General features: G+C 40.0%; 2 protein-coding genes across 5 annotated transcripts in view; one reads left to right on the plus strand and one right to left on the minus strand.

Annotated features, from left to right (window-relative positions):
• The window catches only part of ENTPD1 (ectonucleoside triphosphate diphosphohydrolase 1), a 50,459-nt gene extending 42,756 nt beyond the window's left edge, over positions 1-7,703 (minus strand). Inside the window, exon 1 of one of the 3 annotated variants that reach the window (XM_063405552.1) lies at positions 7,549-7,703. Coding sequence is in view for 1 of the 3 variants with exons in the window: in XM_063405551.1 (XP_063261621.1) it covers positions 7,549-7,555 (7 nt within the window). In the remaining 2 variants the exon portion in view is untranslated. The remainder of the gene's footprint in view (positions 1-7,548) is intronic. The other 2 variants (XM_063405551.1, XM_063405553.1) reach the window with 2 other exon arrangements.
• Positions 7,704-9,982: 2,279 nt separating this feature from the next.
• Positions 9,983-22,304, plus strand: part of LOC134554725 (gamma-aminobutyric acid receptor subunit pi-like) — a 46,031-nt gene continuing 33,709 nt past the window's right edge. Inside the window, exons 1-2 of one of the 2 annotated variants that reach the window (XM_063405556.1) lie at positions 9,983-10,347; positions 18,283-18,359. In XM_063405556.1, coding sequence (XP_063261626.1) covers positions 18,316-18,359 — 44 coding nt within the window. In that variant the 5' untranslated portion in view covers positions 9,983-10,347; positions 18,283-18,315. The remainder of the gene's footprint in view (positions 10,348-18,282; positions 18,360-22,304) is intronic. The other variant, XM_063405555.1, reaches the window with a different exon arrangement.

Consider the following 22,304-nt stretch of genomic DNA (forward strand, 5'->3'; position numbering starts at 1 on the left):
TACCTGATGAGCTCCTGCTGTAACTCCCATGGCAAAGCAGCAGAGTTTCCTCCCTGCTGGTCTCCACAGCAGCACCAGGGAGGACAGGAGTCTCCTGACCCTGAATATGCATTTTCTGAGTTAAAGCTGATCCTGTAGGAGCTCTGGAAACCCTCTGGGTCTGCTGCTGCTTCAGTCTAGTTCACTCCAATAGCCTGCTTTGAAGGACATCTATTTGTCTTAAAAGATTATTTCACCAGTACATTAGTTTAAACAATGTGAGGTTTATAAAAACACATGAATTTTCACTTACATTAAATCACTGAAGATAGTGGCCAGTACAAAGCCTTGAATACTCGCTGTGTCATATTTTTCCTACTCATGTTAATTATACTAATTTCCCCTATTCCCAATATTAATAATTGTCTCCAATTCTTTTCAAAATAAACCAGTGCAAATGCAGTTTCATTCCATATGAAGTCTCACAAAGATATATTAGAAAACCACCTAATTTTATTACATCATGGAGATGTTATCATGGAAATAAATTATTCTGAAATAAAGTTAATTTTGTGGTTGAGTTTCTGTAATGAGTAGTTTCATTTTACATAACGCTAAAATCTAAAAAACAGAATTAGTTTTCCTCCTAGCTTAGGCAATCTTTTCATTATTGCAGGCAGAAAGAATGCAAAAAAGAAGTTAATTAACCTAAGTTAAAGTTTCAGCAACACATTAACTCCTTGTACAGCATAACTAAGCCAGACTTTCTTACAGTGCTTACAAGAGATAGAAATCACACTCTGAACTACCTGTACACTCACCAACATTCACAAAAGCAGGAGTATTTATGCAATACCGAGATCTGATTAGATAAGAGATATCTAACAAGGAAATATGTGTAGCTACATCAAGCTGCTGCCTGAGGCAAGCCATTGCCTCTGTAACACTCTTACATCAGCCTTCAGCACTGCGGGGAAAGACTCAGGTTCTACCGCTCTGTGATTTTCAACATCAGCCCACAGGCATTTAACAACTTTGCTTCAGTAAATCATCACCTGTCCCACTGCTGCAGGTGAATCAACCCCCTGAAAGGGAGGAGTGCTGGTTTCAGGAGCCGTGCACATCCCTGGGCAGGGAGCAGCACGCTGACCTCCAGCTGCTCACCACCGGCTCACAAAACCCCTTCTTTCCACCAGCTCCACTGCAAAGGCACTTTTAAAAAAAAACAACACAGCTGATCTTTTTCTGGGGTTGGAGTGACCATCCCTAATAATGAAAATTCCCACACAACCTGCCTCAGCCAATCTTTAATTAAAACTTTCTATTTATTTATTTATTTAAATGGTGATTTCCAGTTTCTGCTGCATCCACCTCACCTGGATCAGGGCTTCTCCTGACATGGGGCTGTAAGGAGAGAGCCCCGGGCAGAGCTGGGCAGGGCCGGGCTGGGCAGGGCAGGGCAGAGCTGGGCTGGGCAGGGCAGGGCTGGACTGGGCAGGGCCGGGCAGGGCAGGGCAGGGCCGAGCCGGGCAGAGCTGAGCTGGGCTGGGCCGGGCAGAGCCGGGCAGAGCTGAGCTGGGCTGGGCCGGGCAGGGCTGGACCGGGCAGGGCAGGGCAGGGCCGAGCTGAGCCGGACCGGGCAGGGCTGAGCCGGGCCATCAGGCACCTTTTCCCTGCGGAGCCGGAGGCGGCTGCAGCAGCCGGGGATGTCGGAGGATGGTGCCACACTGCCACCCTCTGCAGGAACCGAGTACCGACCGCACACAAACCTTCCGAGAGAGAATTCTGATTTGCTTCCAGTGAGAAATAACCGGGCAGAACAGAGCAAACCAGGGCTGCAGCTTGGGCCAACCCACCTCTAATGTCATGTTGGTGTTGTACGCTAAACCTAAAATACATTAATATACTCTTAATGGTGTTTTTCTTAAAGCTTGCTATTTTATGTGACGGCAGTCAAAATGGTTTAAATAATTTTTATTTACAGAAAGTAGACAGTGTTCCATATTCAGCTCCTCAAAATTTCAATTTTATAGCTCACAGCTACCCATTTTTTAGTTGACATATATTTTAATAATTAAACAATAGAACATCTATTGCAGAACTGTTTTCCTAAAATTCAAAAAGTTACCTTTTTCATAAGTTTTAATTGCATAAAGAGTGATCACTTCCTCTTTGTTTGCATTTTTAATAACATTCCTGAAAAGTTTCTTCTTCAGAGGTAAACCTAAAGCTTCTTTAAAAACTTCAGCACTTTTGCTATTGAAGTTATCACACTTCATTCTAGACATTGTGCAATCATACTGCCATTACAGAGCTGACAAAATCTTAACTGCTATTTCACAGTTGAAATTGAAATTACTATTTCTGCAGCTTTGAATATGTTTTCAATCTACTTACTTAAGGAAATAAAGTTATCTATTTGCTGATATCTATTAGCTCCCACCTATTTTTTCTTGAGGCATTGAGGCATTCCTTAATTTGCCTCAGGTTTGATCATTATTCTCAAATATATTGAATTATCCATTTTTTCATGCAAACAAGCACAGAAAGAGAGCATATGTTTTAGCATAGTTGAGATGAGCTACCTTTGCTCCATAGGAAAGGCAGAATCCTGAACATTCTCTGGCCCTTAAATAGTTGATAGCTGATGATACCTCAGTCACAGGAAAAAGCATCAACCCAGATATCTTTTTAGACACCAGAGATTACAGCCGTGGGCCAAATAAAGGAACTGTGTTCTCGCAGTCCTGTTCTTCATAAATAAAACATTAGACACAATTCTTATTTTCCAGATGTTTACTGTCAGCCCAGAGCCAACCAAGGGTAGAACATTTTGCCCAACTACATTGGATTTCCAGGCTTTTCCTTCAATGCAGGGCCATAGCATTCCTCTGGCCTGATAATTAAATTGTAAAATGATTATATACAACTTTACTACTCTTTTTGATAATAAAGTAACACCAATCAGACCCAGAGATCAATAATTGCATAACTTCAAGTATTAAAGGATGATTTCTAATGTAAATATCAAGACTTCAGTACAATACATTTAAAGAACAGAAGAGAAGTAGGGCAGCATCAGAACTATAAGAACAACAAAAACAAAATAAGGAAAGCTAGCATTTAAACTACTCTAAACATGCCCCCCCCCTTAAAAACCAGTAGGTTTATGAGGCTCTGAGCCTCAGAACTTCACATCCCAAGGACCATTTGAACAAAACTCTGCTGAGTTCATTAAAAGAGATGTTGAAGAAAATCCATTCCCATTTCATCAATTACTGTGTGATTTTAAATCAATGTGGCATTTAAGACCACTGTTGATGTTGACTTGCATTAACTTTTGCTGGGGGATGTTCATGCCATATATATCTATAACTTCTTGAACTGCCTTTGGCATCCTCTGTTCTTTTAGTTCAATAGATGAGAATGATTATATTATATCTTTTGAATTAAAATAGCTCCCCATGCACTCCTGAGGAAAATGAAAAATGATTTGAGCATTACCACACACTTCTCACGTGGTCTTTTTGCAATTTAAAACTTTTTAGCCCCCAGATTAACGTAGACAACAGTTTTTCTGTAAAATAACGTCTGGTCTTGCACAGATTAGAATGTTACTTCTGACTTCAATAGAAACATGAGAAAATATTTTTCATGACCCGCATTGCGGATATGTTAAAGTATGATAGCTTTCTTGGCCTCTTTTGAAGTTTGTAGGACATGGCTATTTAGGCTTGGGCCAGGAAACCTAGTTCAATACTCTGTATTTATTTTATTCTCTTGCTAATTAGCTCTGTAGTCTGCAATTCCAAAGTCCAAATCACAGGCATAGAGACACAGGACCCCCACACATTACACAAGCCAGCTGAGGGGGGCCAGAGCATCAGGATACCCATTTCTTTATAGGGATCTGAGATTTCTGCCACTGCTGCATTTCTCCAACCCTGCCTGGACTACATCCTCCTGCTTTCTGCAAGCCACAGGAGGCATTGAATGCTGAGTAGATTCTTGTGTTCTCCAAAGAACTGCTGAGACAGCCACTAGAAAATGCACACCACTAATTTCACCCAGATACTTCCAATTTCCCCATTGTAATACTCCCAGAAAAGGCTGCTTAGCTTGTAGTGAGTGCAGAGTTACTCAGAGCAAAAATCCTTTTCTTTCTGTAATTTTTCCCTCCAAATATAACAGCCTCACTAAGACGTATTTCCAATCAAAATTAACATTGTCATCATGTACTTAGAATAAGCTTGTAGAAATTTTAACTTCACCAGCTTGTGGTGTAAATACTCACAGGTTAATATTTCTACATAATGATGTTCATACACAGTATATTTATAAGGCAGAAGTGGACACTATATTTAAGATGTCTTAAATGGATACTAAATTTAAGACATCTTAATTTAAGTGGCATGTAAGAGACTGTTATCCCTTGCTATTATTCTCCTTGCATAATTTTACAGTAAGTGAAAGCCTGACAAGTGCCTGTTAGAAATACTTTCTCCATGCTTGTACCTAAGTTTAAAATTTAAAAGAAATATTGGCCAATTTTTGTTGTTGTTGTTGTTTTTGTTTTAGTTTAGAAGTAGCTGGTAAGCTTTAACAAATATCACTGCCACTACTGAAGCCCACATTTAGTACAAGTAGGAGCCAGATTGTGGGGTAGTGCACAGTCAGCTACAGAAACAGATTTTTTCCTAATTTTTTCAGTAAGCTTTGAAAATGGTTAAGAGTACTTTAATTGCAGAAACTCTCTTGTGTAAAGAGTGTAGTGTTTAAAATTCAAGGAAGAAGCAAAATAAATTATTTCCTTTTACAAACAAAATAGATGTATTTGTTTTACAAGATATCTCTAAGCTTTGGCTCTCTGATGTAATGTAATATATTGATATAGAGAACAGCAGAACAAACTAACCCATAAACAGCTGTAGCCATGTGGTACACGTTCCCAGCACTACACAATTCCATTTGGGCTGGAAAATCATCTTTTCTATCAAAGCAGAGTTTTGGCATTCTATCATTAATTATTTTAGTCTTGCTCAGATCGCACAGCAGGGAGGGCTTAGGAAACAAAACTGTGATCTGCTGAAGAATTAATGTATTGCAGAGTTGATGATGAAAAGATAATCATTGCATTAATGAACTCTGGTGGCATCTTCAGGCAAACTGAACAGGGACAGGAGAAAGTGGCACTTTTCCAAGAGCCACTTATTTAATGAGGAAATACGGAAAAGGTGCAGTCCCCATGCCAGCTTCTCTTTGAGGAAAGCAAGTCAGTCTTCTCCCAGTGTTTTATTATCTCTAGGGCTACACAACAGCAACTCAAATTTGTTTGGCTGGGCACTTAGAAGGAGCTTGGTGCCTTACAGCTTTTTCAGGTCCTGCTTAAAACTGGGTTTGCTAACGGTACCCGGTGTATTTTTCTCACTCCATGTAATACCCACATGTGATACTCTCACAACTCATCATTAATGTCTGTACAGCTCCCTGTGGCAAGGAGCATTGTCCAAATCACTTCTTGCTGTCTCAGTAGCTCACTTCTGGAAGGCTTTTTTTATTGACAGCTGAACACAGCGAAAAGTAAATATTCCAGGTGGGTAAAAAACCCAAATCCAAATCCTATCAAACCAAGTGGGTTTTTTTTTTTTTTTTTGTTTTGTTTTTTTTAAACACCAGGATACATCCCAGCCACAGGCTTTCACATTTCCACAGTCCCACTGAAAATAAACTGGGAATTTGTATATGGTGCAGGACTAGACAAGCCTGCCTATTCTTGAGAGTTAATCCACCTGGCCTTTCAGGCATTGACAGCATCATGCAAAGAAAATCAATTACCCGAGATCATCAAATCCACTGTCTTCATCTCAGCTCTCTCACTCATTTAATCTAATTCTTGAGTATTGACATTATTGCAGGCATAATGGGAACAAAAGTGCTTCATTAAAGGCAGCACCTGGACACATTCAATAGCATAGCAAGAGCTAACAAAGCTCTGACAAATGCAGCCGTGCTGTTAGAAACAAACTGACAGGCGGTACAACCACAAATATGTGACTCTCCAAACAGCTGCTAAGGAAACTGTGCTTTCAGGGGAAGGTGCCCTGCTCCCAGGGAGGTTCCATCCCCAAGAGCTTTGTCACCCTTTGGCAGGAGTAAAGGTGAGCAGTGCCCTGAGCACAGTCTGGGCTGGAGCTGTTTGGGTTGAAGGCGCAGCCTGGCTGCTGCAGCAGCGATCCCCCAGGTAACAGAGCTCACATCGGGCAGGAGACCCCAATTTCAACAAGAATATGCTTTGATTTTGAGTAATCCTACAAGATGTCAGATGAACATTACAAGGATTCATTAAGCTTCAGTTACTTCAGTGAAAACAAGCAGCAAGTAGTGAAATAAGAAAGGAAGTTCACTTGACAAGTAAATGCTAATCAAGAGGTGAAAAAAATTCAGTTCAAGGTGGGTCTAAGCCAAAATAAAAAATGAAACACATAATAAAAATTGATTATGTTTTATGTGTGACTCTTGATACAGGTAATATTTAAAGGGGTTTTTTTTTGTGTGTGTGTGATTGGGCAACAACGTGCAGAAAGAAAAGGCATGAACCCTTAATTTGAGCCATTTTATATGCTCATTATTTTCCACTCAAATAATCTGTAAGAGATGCAGAGTATGTAGCCCCCAAGTCACTGAGAATTGTCATAATGATTTAAAATGCAACTATTCATTCAGCATAAGAATGCAAACTTTCATGCACAAACATTTCTATTAGAAAGTAGATCTTGTATTAGAATGCTAATTAATTCATCCTCTGCTTCACACAATTTATAGTAATCAGAAAACTTTATTTCCTAAAGAATCCTAAAGGTGGAATACATTTCATGGTGTTACTTTCATTCTTTCAATTACATCCTCTGGGACACAGATTAATGAAATAGAATTGTTACAGTAATTTCAAATCAATACTCTACTACTAGTGGATTTTAGAAGTCCTAAACACTAGCATTACCTGTTACCTCATTAAAATGGGAAAAATTAAATCAATACAATAGATTAGTGGGTATTTTCTCACTCTTTCTTTGCCTTTGGCTTAGATACATATTGTATTATTTAATCTAATTTTCAGGTCCTCACTCAATACTGCATTTATTCCATCCTCATTTGATTAGCATTCCAAGCATTTCCAATTACTTGAATATGTCCAAAATAATATCCAGTAAGTGTGAATGTAATCAAGTTAAAAATGGGGACATTTTGATTCATGATGCACCCCACTTTATATATCAATATAATACTTCAGTGGTGACACTAATGTTGGCTTATTTGTAAGGGTTATGTGTTATTGGACAAGCGATTCAAGCACCAAAAAAAATCTCACACCCAGACTGCTGATCAGTTTAACATACCTCCAGGAATCCCTGGAATACCAAAAGCTCAATGTGTTTTCTTTTACTCTTGGCATTGCAGCTGCTGAAAGCCATTACAGATTATAATGTTGTTTAATCCGTGCTGCAAATGTTACAGCCCCCTTCTGAGGTTACAAAATGTAAGGAAAATCTACTAAAAAACCCAACTTACCCAACATGAGCTGCAGTACAGATGCAGAGGACTAAGTGCACAGAGGAGTGAAATGATTTCTTACTGTGGGCATCTAGATTTCTGTGTTCTTTAAAACAATTTCATTGCTCTCTACCAGCCTGAGGATGGAGTCAGCTGATTTCCCAGCTGATGAATGGCTCTATTGAAAGACTCAAGCTGCGGGTTAATGATTGAGCCGTCCCCTTCTGGGAGTAGCCCAAGGGCAGGGCGTGGGTTTGGTGTCTCAGAGGTTCTCTGCTGCTGCGGGGAGGACAAAGGGGACAAAGGCTTCCAGGAGCTGACTCTTGAGGGGACAGGGCAGGTGTGTGCATGGGGACAGGCTCACACCAGCCAGGTGTTCCTCAGCTAGCACACCCTGTGCAACAGCCACAGCAGAAAATCAATAAACGGAGAACTGTGGGCACTCTGAAGGACCAGCATAAACTTTACAATAAACCAGCATAAGTTTTAGTTTTATGTTAACAGCTTTTGCTGACAGCCTTAGCATTATAGGCCACAGCAATTGATTTTGAGTGTTGTCATTTACTTACTTGTCTCCAGCAGTCACAACTGAGGTGTTGCTTCAGCTGATCTGAAATCCCAGTGACCACTGCTGCTCAAGGGCTCTGCTATGAAGAGAAGAATATGCCCTACCCCAGACTTGAAATGCAGACAGGTGCTGAAAAATAGTGTCTTAAAGTGGGAATTTAGTGTTCTTCTGAAGACCACTAAATTCCATTCAGGCTGTGTGAACTGAAACAGCCAACATCACTTTGATGCTTTGTGTTTTCAAATAGAATATTTTCATTCTGATTAAATTATGACTTGCAGTTAGTGGGAACTTGAAAAAAGATTTTGAAGATGTAAATAGGAAGAGATCCCTCTAAATTTGAGGATTTCTGATATTGTGCGTTAGCTGAACCTGTGTTTGGAGTTGTATCAGGAATAACAATCAGCATGGTTTCTATGCCAGTTGCTTACAGAATTGACTTTAAAGTTGTTTTCTCAGTTCTAATGCTATGAAAGGCCACATGAGACCAAACTTGCTGATTCTCCCACTTACAGCTGTCCTGCAATAGAAACAGCCAGGGATTTTTTTTCCACTGGGTTTCCAGCTTCCTTCTGCTTGACTGATGAATAGAAGATAAACACTTGGTATTTTATGCAGTTAGGCAGACTGTTCAAATGAGATGTGGGGGGAACTATCCCAGAGCAGGCATACTCAGCACATATCCTTGACTTATCACTGGATCAATATTCAACATGTGCAGGAAAGAATGATTTCTACATTCCTTGAATTTCTCCCCCCTACAGATGCAGTAAAAAACACGAGCTTCAGCAGTAACAGAAAGGCAAACAACAGCAGAGAAATCTGCTCTCTTTTTTGCCATGTAGAGGTGTGTTTTCCCTCTCCTACTCTGAGCCTCAGATCCTCCCATGTTCTGTAACCTGGGGGGAGCTTCCAGGGTACTCACAGCAGATATGATCTCAAAGAGCCTCTGAGGGCAACATGTCTGTAACTAGATTTTAAGTTAAAGTTAAGAAAAAGACAAGTGGTAAATGTTTTAAACTAAAAGTAAGTAGATTCAAACTAGATAAAGACCACATTTTTATGGCATTGGTGAAACACTGGCACAGGTTGCCCAGAGAAGGTGTGGATGCCCCATCCCTGGAAGTGTTCAAGGCCAGCATGGATGGGGCTCTGAGCCACCTGATACAGCAGATGATGTTGCTGCCCAGAGCAGGGGGTTGGACTTGATGACCTTTAAAGATCTTTTCCAACCAAATCAGTTCTATAATTCTGTGAAAAAGCAGACAACATGTACTTACTTCTGACATTCTGACATGAACTGAGACTAGCATGTTCTAGGAAGAAAAACCTGAGGGTTTTTACTGCTAGAGGATACAGGATTGAGACCTCTCAGCCTTTGCCTTCCTCAAAAGTTATCAACACTATAATCCCAAAAAACAGCACCAGGGTTTGAAATTGAAATAGTCAAAATCATCTTCTTTCCCCTGCCTCACACCTTGCACCAGTACCACCATATTTTACTATTAATGACTGGATCAGGAAGGGTTTGGTGTGTTCCTGTGTATCTGCCTTATCCACAGTATTGTAGTCACAGGAAACAATTTCAGACAGCAGATGTTAAATTCTGTCTGAAGTGATTTTTCCTAATGCAACCTTTGTTGATAATCACATTCCCTAAGTGTTTTCCTTTATCTTAAATGTTGTGGAATGGTGTTTCCCCAGAGAAAGCGCTACTTTTGTCTCTGAAAACTCCTGGAAAAAACAACAGCTCCTGAAGTAATTGAGAGGTCAGACAGGACCTGCAAAACGAACACTTTTCACTTCTGGAAGGGCTTGAACAATGCTACTCAAAGGCAGCCAGAACATTTCCACGTCAAACAGAGAACAAGGGTGGAGGTTTCTACCCGGGGTAGCTGGGATGTGACAACTGCAAGAAGGAAAGCCGAGGCAATCAGCAGGACGCTTCATGCAAGCTCTGTTACAGGGTATGGCAGAAAAAAAAGCCACGGGATGCGTTACCCCGACTTTTGCCTGTCACCCATCCCTCGCCACTTCTCTGTGGAGCATCCTTCCCCCGAGCACAGCAGGATCAGAGAAGGGTGTAAGCAAAGGAGGAGTGGCAGGGAAGGGGCAGCGCCCGGCGGCTCCCGGAGCGAGCAGCGAGGGGCGCATCCCGCCGTGCCCCCGCCCGGCGTGGGCGGGCTCGGCCGCGGTGCGCGCAGGGCTCGGCGGCGGCCGCGCCGCGGGAGCTGCTCCGACCGCACCAGGTAAGCACCGGCCCCGGGCACCCTCCCCTCCCGCCCCCGCCGCTCCGCTGGCTTCTAAATTGCCTTAAAAAATATATATTAGTGTTTCCTCTCTGAGGTATCATTGTGCTGCTGGATAAAATGAACTCAGAATAACTCGAATTTCAATTAGTCAAATCGAAGGTGCGAGCGTCTCCCCCCAAAAGGCTGCACAACCTTTTGAAAGCAGCGAGAGGCACGTGGGGAAACTTCTCCAAGAGATGCTGTAAGAGCCAGCTCCCGTTCCCCCCTCCCTCCGCCCCCCGATTCCTCATCAAATCTGCATCTCACCTGCAATGAATGCATAGATTAGAAATGCACTCGTACTTTGAAAGGTGTACAAAATTTAAAGTAGATCACATTGATTAAACCTGTTATTGAGCACTGAGTAATGAAGAAAGGGAATATTTGAATTTAATGAAAGCATTTTATTTCTCTAGGAGGCTCTTTTTTCTAATTATTAAAAAAAAGGCTATATACTCAATTTCAATGGCTATTCAAACTTTTTAAACAGGATTCTTAAAGGTTGCTCTCCACGATGAACACTCCAGGTAATTCTAATGACCTGTCATAGAATAAAGCTAGAACAATTTATGCTGAAAGAAAAGGAAGGCACACACTTACAGATTGAACTAATCTTCCCATGTGGAAAAAAACCTGAAATACATATTTTATTGGAAAAATGTCTCTTGCTTTCAAAGCACCTTGTGCGAATTCCTCTTATACCAAATTCCTGGTTACTCTGAGCTCAGCTCCACATCTCAGTTGGAATAACTCCTCTGACTTCAACCTTAGCAGGTACAAAAGCTTACAGCTGAGCCCAGGATGCTCAACTTGGACAACATTCACATTTTTGTACAGCTGTACAATTAAAAACATTATATCCTGTGATTATTATTTGCGAAAATATGGAATTCTACTGAGTAATTTTAATTTTATTGATTTGTACCAGTTAATTTTGAATACAGAATCTTCATAGATTTTAAAAAAACTGAAACTGCTCTGAAAACTGATTTTCTCCTTTGCAGTCTTTCATCCTGTTGCACTGCTCAGAATGGTCAGTTTGTAAATCACCTGGTTACAGGACACTTAACAATATACTTAGGAAATTGAGTCCAAGACCTTGGACCCAAACTGAGAAGTAGATATTTGGTGACTAAGAAAAATAAAGTTTTTTCTGGAAGGTTTCAGATATGAGTAACAATAGTCAAACCCAGAAAAGTCTATGATTCAATTTCTTAACTTGGATGGAAAATAAGGGGCATGGCTGGGGTATACCCCCTTCCTTCTTCCCCTTTGCCCCCAAACTAAGAAGAATCTGCAACTGAAAATAATATTAATTGGAAACCAAGGGGCTGTTCTCTGTCATAAATTTCAAAGGCACATTACACAGCATTCAATGAGGAGAGAAGATGGGTATGACTGGCCCTAATGTGCTCCTGCAGGGCCCTTGTTTTTCCCTCCCAGCCTCACTCGTTTGTTCAGTGACAGGGTGAGATGATCCTCACTCTCCCAGGCTGCACAGAGGGGAGCTGCAGGAACATTAGCTGGGTCCTGGATGGTTTCTGCAACGTGAGAGTGCTGAGCAAAGCTCACAGTCACCATGGTCTGTGTGGGGAGACTCGGCCACACGTTAAAGGCTAGAAGATTCTAGATCTGCTAACTTTCATAAAGAACAGTAATTTAAACTGGCACAGTAAAGGCAGGATTTCATTTGTCTTTGCAAATCAAGTTGCTATTTTCTTAATCTAAACCAGCATATCCTGTCCAACTTTCCGGACTTTCAACTATTTCTCTTAATCATATCTAGGCTGATAGTGCCCAAACAAAACTCTCCCCTTTTTGCTACAGGTGATAAAACCACATTATCCTGGTCTGTGTAAATAGTGAAGGTTTCAGTGCTGCAGGAGCTCTGTATCTGCCTTCAGCCCACACTTGTGGGTGCCCTTTAAAATCCTGGTGACCTGAAGTGCGGTCAGGTCTCAGATGGTCAATGAGAGACCACCCAAGCCATCAGTGTTTGCACCTTCCTGCATGGCCAAAACCTTTCCAAAGGTGCCTTTGAGGTTTCATCCATCAGTTCCAGTCCCTGAAGGTTCCCTGCCTCTCTGACCCAACTCAAACATGTTTGCTCTTTAAATTGCACAGAAACTGAGCCTCTTGGGTCTATTGAAGCCACACAGGTGGGCTGTGAATTCTGACTGTAGAACTGGTGTGGCAGAAGGTGATTCCCACTTGTCTGTGGGAGGACCTTGGAGTGTTGACAAACACCTTAAAAAGCCAGTAAGGCTCTCAGATTCAAGATTTGGGTTTTGGTACAAGAGGACTCAAACATTTGTAGACTTGTGTAGAGGTCCAGCTGCCCAGATAGCAGAACAGAGATGAACAGAGCAAAAAATTTTAAAAAGTCTGTATGCACATAAACCCAACCATTAATAACCCCATAAAGCTCTGATTTCTTTGGGTAATTACACATGGCAGCAGTCATCAGCCGTGACTCAAACACCACTAATATGACTTCTGAGTGTCAGCTGTGTAAAATCATATTTAGGAACAAGGTGGAGATAAGTTACTTAGGTCTCTGCCTTTTTAAACTAGAAAATAGCCTGTGGGGCACATTTTCTGAAGATTTCCCAGTAGATATATGCAGAGCTTTTAAAGAGCTACTTCAAACAGTCACATTTCTTAATTTCTTAACACGTTCATTTCTTAAAATTTATTCTGTGAATGTTTATTACGCCATCCATTTCTGTACATTGCTGGAACCTTTCAGTTCTGTGTTATGCTGGCTGGGAGCAGGACATCTGGCACTTGCTCCATCAAGGTAACTCCTAGAATTGTATTGTCATCCTAAGCACCCAGTTTTTATAAATCTGAAATTAATTTTCCAGAAAAACAGTATAATGCTAACAGCATCCTTACCAGTTATTTCCCAGCTAATCCACAATATGCACTGTATTTAAAATGCACAGAGTGAAAACAACAACAGATAAACATATAAAATAATCCTATCATAGGTTATGTAACTTACTCTAAGGCTTTGATGTTCATGAAATTGATAATACAGGGAACTTGGTGAGAAATAAAGACCTCAATCCAGGGCACCAAATGTCTCTCATACACTTAATTATGTAAGTACTAGCAGCATACTGTTAGTCTCTACTCCTTTGGTGGCTAGAAGTGCTGATACTAAAAAAATATTTTAGTGTTGCAACAGCAGGTTTGTTTGACTTTGATTCTTACCTTCCATTGTATTTTGAGGACAGTGATTTTACATATAAACATGCACATTATTTGGGACATTGAAGTAAATCAGTGAGTTGTTGCTTATATAGTCTGAAATCACGCTATGGTCTTTTTTTAGAAAAAGAAACATATTTGTCATACTTGTCATTGATTTATTTGGGATAATTTTAAAGACTCTCATGTAATACCTATACCTATATAAGCAATTTCTAATTATGAAGTTTCAATTACAGCTCATTTTGCTATACCAGAGAAGCAGTTTTCATTTCTAGTGAATCTTAAATTCATCGTACTTATCTAACAGTATGAGCTTCTGTTGCTTAAAAATACTTTTGACAAAACCATCTCAGAGTACAGAAGTTGAGAAGATGCTTTCAGACTGGAGCAACTTCCCAAGTTTTTCACTGAGAAAATGACACTTCTCTTATCTGGCACACGTGACAACTGTATTGATCAGGAGATGATGGCATAACTGGAACCCAGAGTTTCACTGTGAGCTATTGCCAGGTACAGCAGCAGTGGAGACCTAAGAGCCCTTCAATTGCTGACATGACACTGTCACAACAGATGGCCCTGTACTGCCAGTCTGATGTCAAACATGACAGGACAGCTGCTTCCCATGGGCCGAGCACATCTGACTTTGACTGCTTGCCCAAGGAGACTTGCATGGCTTTGCCCATGCTAGGCAAGATCAGATGTGCCCAGGGTTTAGAAACAAGCTAGCTGGTGTGCCAAAAGCCAGTTGTCAGCCAAATAAGAGGGTGCCCCTTATAATAGGATGCAGACACATGCATTTGTCCACTTTCATCAGTCAATTCCCCAGCTAGACCTGGAGTTTTGCTGCCACTGGGTCTTATTCCTTCTTTTTAATTTGCTGCATTAAAAAAATCCTTCTTGATACTTTTCACTCAAGCTGCAGTCTCTGCTGTATTAATCCTAATATGAAAAAATATTTGAATGCGTGAAAAATTTGCATTTCTTTCTCTTTCAGCAAGTGTTAGGAAGTACCATGAAACTACAGCCATTATAGATAAAATCCAGATTAACCCAAAGACAGATACCATGGCATTTTATTCCACAAAGTGCTTTGTCAGTGACTACTGTCAATCTGTTGTATGCAGTTGACTTTTCCAAGCTGTGGTGGTTTTGGCTGAGGTAAATTTCCTTCGCAGTAGCTAGAATGGGGCTGTGTTTTGGATTTGTCCTGTGAACACAAGTGTTGATATTTCAGGGATGTTTTAGTTACTGCTGAGCAGAGCTTGCTCAGGGTCAAGGCCTTTTGTGCTTCTTGTAGCACCTCACCAATGAGGAGGCTGCTAAAGAAACTGGGAGGGGACCCAGCTGGGACAGCTGACCCCAAGGGGTACATCCCCTCTGCTTCCAAATCTTACCCTGTGGCTGCCGTCCATATACCCACTTCCTTTCCCCCATGGAGTACTTAGTGTTTCCAGTTTTCTATTGTTTCCCCTGCAGCTGGTTCATTTTGATCTAACAAACAGAGGATGAAGTCTAGAACAGATAAGCTCACTGGTTCCTTTGGAATCCTAGCAGACAATGCAAGCAGAGAATCCAGAGCAGGGGAGGCAGCTGTACTTCTCTGGCACTCTGGGTGAATCTCACCTGAATTTCTCTCTGCCTTTCAGTCAAGCACTTCAAGGCACTGTCATTCAACAGTTTGGATGTGGAAGTAAAATGAAATTGTAATGCTAATTCAGTTAATATTCTAAAACCCACCATCTGCTTTTTATTTTAAGATAATTCTACACACGGTTTTAGATGCCTGCAGTAGCAGCCATGGGAATTCAGGCATATGGCCACTACCATATGACAAAGTGTATTATCTAATAATTTCTAGTCTTTCCCATGCATCCGCTTGTGCACAAGGTACTTCAACATAATAGGCATCTTATCCTTTAATTCATTCACACAAAATTCACCTCCAGTGAAATTTTGGATATTGCTACTACCTCTGCCAGAGCTCTGCCTCATCACATTTCAGCCTCAAAGGTTTGTGAAACTTGCATAATTCACTTTTCCTGCCATGCTGAAGAAAATAACTGAATTCCTATGAGAAATATCAAAACATTGGATGACATTCTACAGTCCTAATCTGATCTGAATAAAAGTAGGAAAGTGCTGTTGTCTCATCATGTGAGAATCTGGGGCAGATTTGTTACCTTCACCTCAAGTAAATGTTTAGAACAAGATGTGTCAGTATATGCGCAATAATCTGGACAGCATGCAGTCTGTCTAGTCAAACCAAATGGCTCAATATTCTATGCAGAAAACAGGTTATGTTTATTTTTCTAGGGTGGGAGGAAAATGTTATGGGTTCTGCTGAAGTAGTTTTAAATACCAGCGGTTCCATAGGTACACACGTGCAGGAAGGAATCTTCCTGTGAATGTGCAGTGTTTGATGAAGAAATGCGAGGCAGGAGAGGCCCAGATGTGCAAACATGCCAAAGGCAGGCTTTTCAGCAGAGCAAGCCAGCTCAGGGAGCCCCATAAAAAAGGGGCAGCAGAGAAAACGTGTGCGTGCACGCGAGCATGTACAAACATGCAGCAGAGATTTATTTATCCAGCTTAAATATTGTCTGTGAAACAGCTTCAGACTCCAGAATTACCCAGTTCTATTCCTTGGCTGGCGGGCAGTGTGCCTTTGCAGTGAGCACAAGCCAGCTGACATGGCAATTAGATCTCTTGATCTGTGTCTCATATAGAAGTAAGAGGTCTTCTCCCTTCTATTACTTCCATGCTCTCTTTTCCTGAGCATACAGAAGTAATCCATGTGCCATAGGATGGATTTGACCTTTAATGTGTTAAAGACCAAAATTCTCCACCCCATCCTCCCATAAAATTACTGCCTTGGAGGCTGGTGAAGAACTGAAGGTAAACCAGTTGCTTTAGAAAGAAATCGGTAATAAGCCCACTCCTTTTCATCTTCAGTACTTCAGTCCTAAACCGAAACAAGTACAGAAATATCCATAGGTTTCCTTAATCTCTTTATAAAGGATCTTCAGTCATATTAGGAGCTCATAGTAGCATTTCAAAAGCTAAATATAAAAGCAGCTTTATGAAGTACTTATAAAGTCAGTAAGAGGCTTTTTATTTTTAGCATATTTCCCTGTGAGATAAAGATAATGAATGTAGAAAGCATCCAAACCCAAAATGAGATACGCAAAAGAGATCCCACAATCTGCACCGGGAGTGTTACAGAATCAGCGTGTAGAGAGCAATGTTCTGACAACACCATCTGCTCATTTGGGCTGTTTTTTCCTATTACCAGCTCTCTTAATGTCTCATGCATGATTTTCTGTGGAAGTCAGGAGGAGTGTATGATTTATTTTGACATTATTATTTACCAGGCTGGTGTACGCTTAAAGTAGCCAAGATGCTGGGAATGTTTGCTTGTTTAAAAAGCCATTGAAATGGCTTTCCTTTTTCTTTGGAGACATTAACAAGTTATTTTGTCACTTCACTGTTACATAAAAGTCATATCCCATTCACGTTGCATTAATTTAGGTAAATACCACCAGTTTTGCTCTTACTAGAACTGTATAATGAAAGAAAAATTACTCTGGCTTTTAAAAAGCTTGCTGGCATTTTACATTGGCCACTAAAGAACAGGAAAACAAAGTTTCAGGCTGTGAAACTTCAAATTCTTTACTATTTGCAATTTAATGTGGAATTAAAATGCAAGATACTCTTGCAAAACTCATTCTGGACACTGAAAATATTATGTTTGATTGTGCCTTCCTGAAACCTAAAACAGATATTTCATTTGCATTTATTAACATATAATAATTGTCTTGGAGATTCTGGGTAGGTAGCATTCCTGATATATAGGGGTTTTTTTAGAATTTTGAAGCAAGTCTTACAAATAAGATTTGTGTACTCTTGTGAAATCCAGCAGAAGTGTGCACAGTCTGTGCATTTCAGATCTGTTGCATGACTGCATTACACTATGGATTGATTCTCTTTTAATCCAGAATGGATTACAGAGCTGACAGATTTCTTAAAATAACCATTATGGATGTGAATAACACTGACAAAAGCAAAGAAATCCCATTTAGAAAAGACATCTTGCCTCAGCCGAACATTCTCATGAATGTGGATGGTTATATATGATTTACATACAAAAGATTTTATTTTAATAGCTAGGGGTAGAAGCCTAAAATTTCTTTTTTTTCTCACTAACAAAAAGGCTACCAAAGTTACCTATGTATTGATGGTATGCCTGTACCAGAGACTCTTGAATAGCTCTGTGTTCTAGGATGGGGTCATGCCTTGTCCCTTAGGAACTGATGTGCCAGAGATGCACTCGCTCACAGGTAGGAATAGCAGAGACAAAACTCAGTGTTTGTAATTCTCCTGCACAGCATTACATTATTTTTTGCAGCAATCACTTTTCCTAATATTGAAAGGACAGAGGCAAAAATGAAAGTGCTGTAGTATCCCAGAATGAAGCTTCTGTTACCAGTTAAATTAATTATCATGCCGCCTCTCTTTTTCAAGTTTTGAGATTTTTTTAAATTGACGTAGATATTTACTAATACATTAGAAGAAGCTATTGAAGATACAATCTCTTTAGTGTTTAAAACCTTTGGAAATTCATGTATTAGAAATGCATATGTGCTGCAAAACATGACCTCTGCACCTTTTGTTGTTTAGGGGCTACAAGAACTTCTGAAAGAACTTGTGACAATGTGCTGCAGTCTCAGAACCCTTTTTCTATTGCTGCTCTATAGGTAAGAAGTATTTGCTAAAAATATTGTTTCTTCAATATATTATTATATCAGTTTGTTCATAATAAACTTACTTATAATTAGAGACATATCTGACCAGGTAACAAAGTAAAATCTTGGCATTTGAATCTTGCCTCTTACAAAAATTAAAGAACATGGGTATTAATAAACGAAATACAGGACTGAACTTCAGGAACCTCAGCTGGCTTAACAGATTTTTTTAATTGGAAAGATTGATGAGGGAGAAAAAGAATAGAATTTATGAAGCATATGAACCCTCAAATAAAGGATTACTGGGTACAGAGTGAGTATTGTATCAAATGCTTAACAAATTCAGATGGGCACATGTCCTTGCCTGGAGCATAGTGCCTTGCCCAAGGACAGAAGCACACAGCCCACCTAGATTTACAACAAGTCTGAGATAGTAAAATGATCTAAAAGGAGATTATCTTAAAAAGAATTATCTATTTGAAGCACTGTTTTCTTATTCTCTGTTATGAAATCGTGAAGTCTTTAGGAAATCCGAGTTGTATTAAGCTGGAAGTGAAAATTATCCCCTCTGGCTACACATAACCCTTCTAACAATACAGCTGCCATGACCAAAAAATATAGAAATGGAGCACTAAAAATATATTCCGTCTATAAAAATAGGCAAAAATATTCTTTAAGTAATTCTAATAAAACATAAGCATGGACAGGTTGAACATTCTCATCACTACTTTCAACTGATGTATTTTAAACCAATTCTTTATCTAGAATTGCCTAACCTACTTCATCTCACAGTAAATTCCTCAGGATAAGATTCTGTCTGAGCCTTAACTCAAGTGGGTGTGCAAACACTCATTTAGGTAAAGCTTTCTCTTTGGGAACAGGTGGAAAGTGAGTTTAAAGCACCCACCTCCCCTCCTTCTCCAGTCCCACAGAGAGATCTTGGTCCAAAACACACACTTGCTCTAATTCCACCTTCTTTCCTCGTCAGCTGTGCCTTGCCACACTGTAATAAGGGGATGACTCACGGCTCAGCCATAACACTGCTAAGAGAACAACAATTCCAGAAGCATCTATAACAAGGAGGTAGAATTCCCCCAGGAGCTCAGCCTGTGGTACACAGTTCATTATTATCAGACAGACTTTGTGAATCCTCTTACGGTTTCATCTGGCTGTGGGTGTCCTGAAGCACAGGCAGCTCATTCCTGAGCATCATCCACGGGGTTAAGGCACACACAGCACCTGTAGGAGTGCCTGGGTACAAGTGCACAGCACTGATGTGTCTGTTGTACCCAAATCCAGACACCTCTGGCCCTTGCTTATCTCACAGACAAGAGGATGCTCGGGTACAAAATTCATTTTTCCAGTGCACAGATCAGGAGGGGTTTGTGGAAATGCTGTTTACAACACAAACTATCCTGCTTGGAACAGAGAAATATTTCTAAACAAAACCCATGAGCTGAGGTGCACCCAAAGCCAGGGCCATGATTTTTTGCCAAGTGGTCCCTTAGATATTCCACTTGGAAAAGCTCTGCCTGACGTGAGAAGAGAGTTTCTTCTAGTGAATAATTTACAATCAGTAATGGTATGGGGTTGTTTTCCCTTTCTCTCTCCCTGTGTGAATGACACTACTTCACTTAACATTAAATTACATTACAGTCACATTGTGGCCCCCTTTTTAGTATTAAAAGCTGTATCTGGGGAGTTACCTGGATGATTGCTTCCCCCCTTTTTTTTTTTTTTTTTTTTTTTTTTAAAGTAATAATCAAAAATTGAGGCAAATTTATCATTCTCAAGAATCAGCTTAAGTAAATCTATACTATTTGGTCTGAAAAAGGGTTCCAGTTTGTTTCAGATAGGGTGTTTTTAACATAAAGATTGTTAGCCTGCGTTGATGGAATCAGGGACAGAACATTCTATGAAATGTTCTTTTATTTTCTTTTTTGCCTGAGTTTAAGAGCATTTATGGTACTTCACTGTTTGTTCTTGTATCTATCATGATGCTACTGTTTCAGTGTCACCATTTAACAAAAAAATGGTGACAGTGCTGTCTGTTTCAAAGCAGAGGATTAATCAGTGCTTAGGTAGATTTTGCTACAGTTTATCTGCAAAGACCATACAAACCCCAATATCATTGAGCACATGTATGAAACAAGAAATAACAACTTTATTTGCATCTGTAAGCCCCTCGCCTGTCAGTGAATTGCCTGAAAAAAGCTTTTCTTATTCTAGTTTTCCTGGGGGGAGTGTTTCAAAAGCTCCTTCAGACTATATCTGGCATTTTGTTTATTTTCTTGCAGTTCTAAGGTGTTTCTGTCTCTTTCATGACACATAACTTCTGACAAAAAATAGCCAGAAAAAATATTCTTGAACATGTGTCTAGACTGTACTTTTGCCTAAATAAATGATATATACTACTGTTTAGGGCAAATGTTCCCGTTTTTCCCTTCCAGTTACCCAATTCTGTTAAGACACTAGCTCGAATGTACCTTAAATAACAAGAAGTTGTGCCTTTCAAGTTTAGCCAAACCCATAAAAATTCTCAGTTTTTGAGCCATAAGAATAACTTAGGAAAATAATTATAATTCAGCTTTTACAAAAGCAACCAGAGAGTACTGAACCTGATGAGTTAAAGCATTTATTATGCATTGACAGCCCAGAATAGATAGATATTTTCAGCTGAAAACTAATTATATACTCAGTTTTTTTCTATAAAAGCCTGTTCACTCCTCAGTTGCTGGATCACCTGTTGCAAGGCAATTCCATACTTAGAATGCATGCCAAGGTATTCCATATACATTAAGAAAATGGAAGACCTTTAACAACTTCCCTTAACTACAAAACATATACTTAAATATAACAACACAAATATTGGTTAAAAGAGAAGCTTGGATGCACTGATGAGAAGATGCAGACACATAAGTGGAATGAGGCTCAATTTTACTTTATCCTTTGTGAATGTGTGTGCAGCAGTGAGCTCCCTGTGGCTGGGCTGGGAATGGAGCACAATGGAGCAAATGCATCAAAGAGCACTTTAAAGGAACACGGCATCATCCCTTAAAACACAGAAACCCCAAACTACCTAAGGCACAGGACCTCTGTAGGTTCCACATCTTTCTCCACTGCCAATCTGCCTCTGAGTATCCCCAAAGTCAGAGGCTGGTGACACCACACACCCACATTTAGGGGGCCTCAGGTTCCTCTCACTTGCTGGCCTGCTATAATAGGAGCTCTCCAAGGTTTTGTGGCCAAACAGCACACAGGGGACCCTGCCTCATTAATTCACAGCCTCAATTACAGCACAACAGCTTTCCCAGGCTCACTTAACCATAAAGCTCAAAAGACCAGAGATATGAGGCTGCACATCATGTGTTAATGAGGAAAATTATGCATTTCCACAGGTCATTTAAGGGAAGGGCTTCCATAAAAGTTTTAAAGGTATATTTTAGAAAATAGGGGTTAATGATAATGAACCAGACCCCTCTGCAATTGCATACTGATCAGCAGAACAATGATATACCCTTGCAGTAGAAAAGAAACAAGTTTTCCTTTAACATTTCACAGTGTGTAAAACTTATTCAAGAACAGTCCAGTAAAGCTGTGAAATTAAACTTATCCAGCTCATTGAACGCTTAGCTAAAATTTATATGTAAATTACGAAAAGAGAGATATCTATTCCAAGTACAGTATTTAAGAAACTAATTACATTCAAATGCATTTCCAATTTTAACACCTCTATGCAACATAAAACTGGCCTTCTTATTTATATTAACATTTCAACTCAACATGACTGTGTTTGTTTCTTTGGGAAAAAACTTACTGGAGAAACTTTCCTTATTTCAATGCTGATGCTACTCAAGGGTATACGTAAGTAACAACATCATTCTTTGGCAATATAGAAATTAAAAAAAATTGGGAAAAAATAAAGGAAAAAAATAAGATCATTCAAATAACTAAGAT

The sequence above is a fragment of the Prinia subflava genome, chromosome 9, assembly GCF_021018805.1.
Source record: "Prinia subflava isolate CZ2003 ecotype Zambia chromosome 9, Cam_Psub_1.2, whole genome shotgun sequence".
Classification (NCBI taxonomy): domain Eukaryota; kingdom Metazoa; phylum Chordata; class Aves; order Passeriformes; family Cisticolidae; genus Prinia; species Prinia subflava.